Source organism: Empidonax traillii, unplaced genomic scaffold (genome assembly GCF_003031625.1).
Source record: "Empidonax traillii isolate 1590-97213 ecotype Southwest subspecies unplaced genomic scaffold, ASM303162v1 scaffold1899:size51410, whole genome shotgun sequence".
NCBI classification, from domain to species: domain Eukaryota; kingdom Metazoa; phylum Chordata; class Aves; order Passeriformes; family Tyrannidae; genus Empidonax; species Empidonax traillii.
This window is the reverse complement of record NW_020957092.1, coordinates 5,792-8,381: the sequence shown is the minus strand read 5'-3', so window position 1 is coordinate 8,381 and position 2,590 is coordinate 5,792. Positions and strand designations below refer to the sequence as shown.

The 2,590-nt window shown below is 36.5% G+C and overlaps 1 protein-coding gene across 1 annotated transcript in view; it reads left to right on the top strand.

Annotated features, from left to right (window-relative positions):
- LOC114071213 (laminin subunit alpha-4-like) overlaps window positions 1-2,590 on the top strand; it is a gene marked incomplete at its 3' end in the record, with an annotated part of 39,264 nt that overhangs the window by 30,954 nt on the left and 5,720 nt on the right. The window contains exon 6 of the mRNA XM_027908966.1: window positions 2,247-2,342. Coding sequence (XP_027764767.1) covers window positions 2,247-2,342 — 96 coding nt within the window. The remainder of the gene's footprint in view (window positions 1-2,246; window positions 2,343-2,590) is intronic.

Below are 2,590 nucleotides of genomic sequence, written 5' to 3'. Positions count from 1 at the left end.
TGCTTAAGTCACCTCCCCTGAGATGATTTAACTGCACTTCTCCCATAAGGAATGAATGACAGGATCTAGTCTGAGGCTGCTGAATTCCATGAGGCAGGAGAAACACACCCAGAACTTCAACTCAGCAAACCTCAGCAACTGTGCCCTGGCCATAGACAAAAGCAAAGCTTCAAACACCTAAGAGTAGCTTTGCCAGAAATCTGAGGATTACAGGGTATTCCAAGTGTCTAAAGAGGTTGTGTGACACATTATTTTGGAAGGCATCTCTGAACACACAGTTTTGAAACTCAAGTCAAATTTTTGTCTCCTCAGTATAGTTTTTTTGTTTGTATCCTTGAGTAGATGCACAGGACTTTTCTTTACAGGTTTTTCAAGCAGACTACAAATGAGCATGGTAATTCTCTTTGTTAGCAGATTTCCTTGTAGTGCTTGATGTTTACTAAAAATAAAAAGTGCTTGCGCACTTGGATATGTTGTGAGAGGTATGGCTTTTTTCTATTTAGAAGTTAATTTAATATTCTAATAGTGGAAGAATCAAGATAGTCTGCTTATAGGGTTTCCACAGAGCATCTCAAAGGGTATACAGAACAAAGAAAGGCCAAAAACTAAAGGAACAAACAGCTCTATCCATCCAAGACCATCTCTTTTTCTTTTGAGCACAAAGGTAAAAACCTGTGTAGCTGTGAACAGTAGTTTTCAGCTGCTTTTAAAAATTCTTTTTTAATCAGATATCCTTTAGCCACACTTCAAAACTCTCCACAAATGTCTCTCAGAAATAAAAGGAAATTCAGAAGCTTTCTCCACCAGTAAACCACAGTAGCACTGAAAGTCTTAATTCCCTACAAAAAATGTGGTACTTCTTAAACAAGTAGTTGAAAAATGATCAGGACTGCTTTTAAAATTAATTTGCTACAACTTTTTGTGTAGTAAACTAACAGATATTCATTTAAATAAGAAGACACAATTTTATTTACTTGAGCACTGATCTCATCCAAAATTTAATCTTGTAACTGTGATCGTGCCATCAGGGCATGGCAACCTAGTTTCCAAGATACAGGTAAAGAGAAATCTCTGCTTTCAACTGAGACTTTTCTTTCACTTCTTAACAAAAAAATAGCAAATTAAAAATACTTGTAGATCCAAAATTTGGGAGGCACCCAGTTCATACTAACTGGGATAAGGTCAAAATACCAACTACACCAGAAAATTCATAACCAATTTCTGTTCTTACATTAGCACAAAAACTGATTAGTTCTACTAACACTGGTCCACTTATACAGAGTTATTCTAATGTTACTGCATCATGTTGTCTTTGAAGCTGTATTACATATTTTCCCTGATAATTCCTTGAATGTGCAATGTGAAATGTAAATACAAGGGTAATTCATAGAGAAAAATGAATGGGCTGCAATAAAACGGTGGTAAAATACTTTGTTGCATGAGATTTTGCTGAAAACCATAAATCACAAGAGCAAAGCTAATTTCAGAAAAGTTGTGGCTGTTGTTATGTTCTGCTTGAGTTTTTGTTACTGTATCAAAGTATTTGAAGAATACTTTAATCTTTAAAACAATATTTTTCAAAAGGCCAATCAAACCTTGAAAGAACCACTTTAGATTAAAAAGTAGACTTTTGAAAAAGCTGCTTGTGCTGGCAATAAAAATGTTCCTTACCCAAGTATGAAAAAATGTAAAATGTCATTTATTCTTCATTGTAAGTGGTAGGAGATATTTACTTTTTGATATGTTCAAAGTGATGATGGAATTGGAGTCCACTATCAATCCCTGATAGCTGCAAAGCCTTTCAAGTGACAGCCTGACACAGTGCTGATAAATTCTACATTGCTTTGGAGAAACTTGTAACTAATATTAACTTTAGTTGTGCTCTTTTTCTTAGCACATCTCCTAAATGTCATTCTGTCTAGATGCTGATGCACAATGGCCCATCTGGGCAACTCTGGCCTCGCTGACTCTGCTTGTAAACCAGGCTTCAAAAAAGAAATCTCAGCAGAGGTGTTCTCATTCTGTTTTCCACTTAGTATTTCATTTGGTTCATTTTGACCACAGTGAAAAAAAAAACTTTTTCTACATACTGAAGGAAAAAGCAGTCTAAGAAGTTCTTGATATTGGTTTGACTATTCATGCACAATCCTAAATAAAATAATTTCACTAGTGCTGGGTTGGGGAGGGAAAGGGGAGTTGTACATTTTGAAGATTATTCTTTCAAAAGTCCTTTCTTTTTCCCCCAGCGTGTAACTGTGGAGGGAGAATGTGTGACAGCCAGACTGGAGAATGCCTCGCAGACAGCCCTGAAGCTTCTACTGACACAGACTGCCCAACCATCAGTAAGAACATTATCACAAGAATACCAAAAATATCACTCTTGTACTTAGAAGCTTACAAATACTAGCTTAGGAGCTCGGTACTCCAGTGGATTCACGACTTTGACCTTGGTCCCAAAGAGCATTTAAATTTGGGAATATACGCAATGACCTGATTGAGTATTTAAATATGTTCTCACACAATTGTTTGAGTATCTGGGTACGTCCAACTTTGCAATACAGACTGCATGTTCAGGTACAAGCTGCAGGGC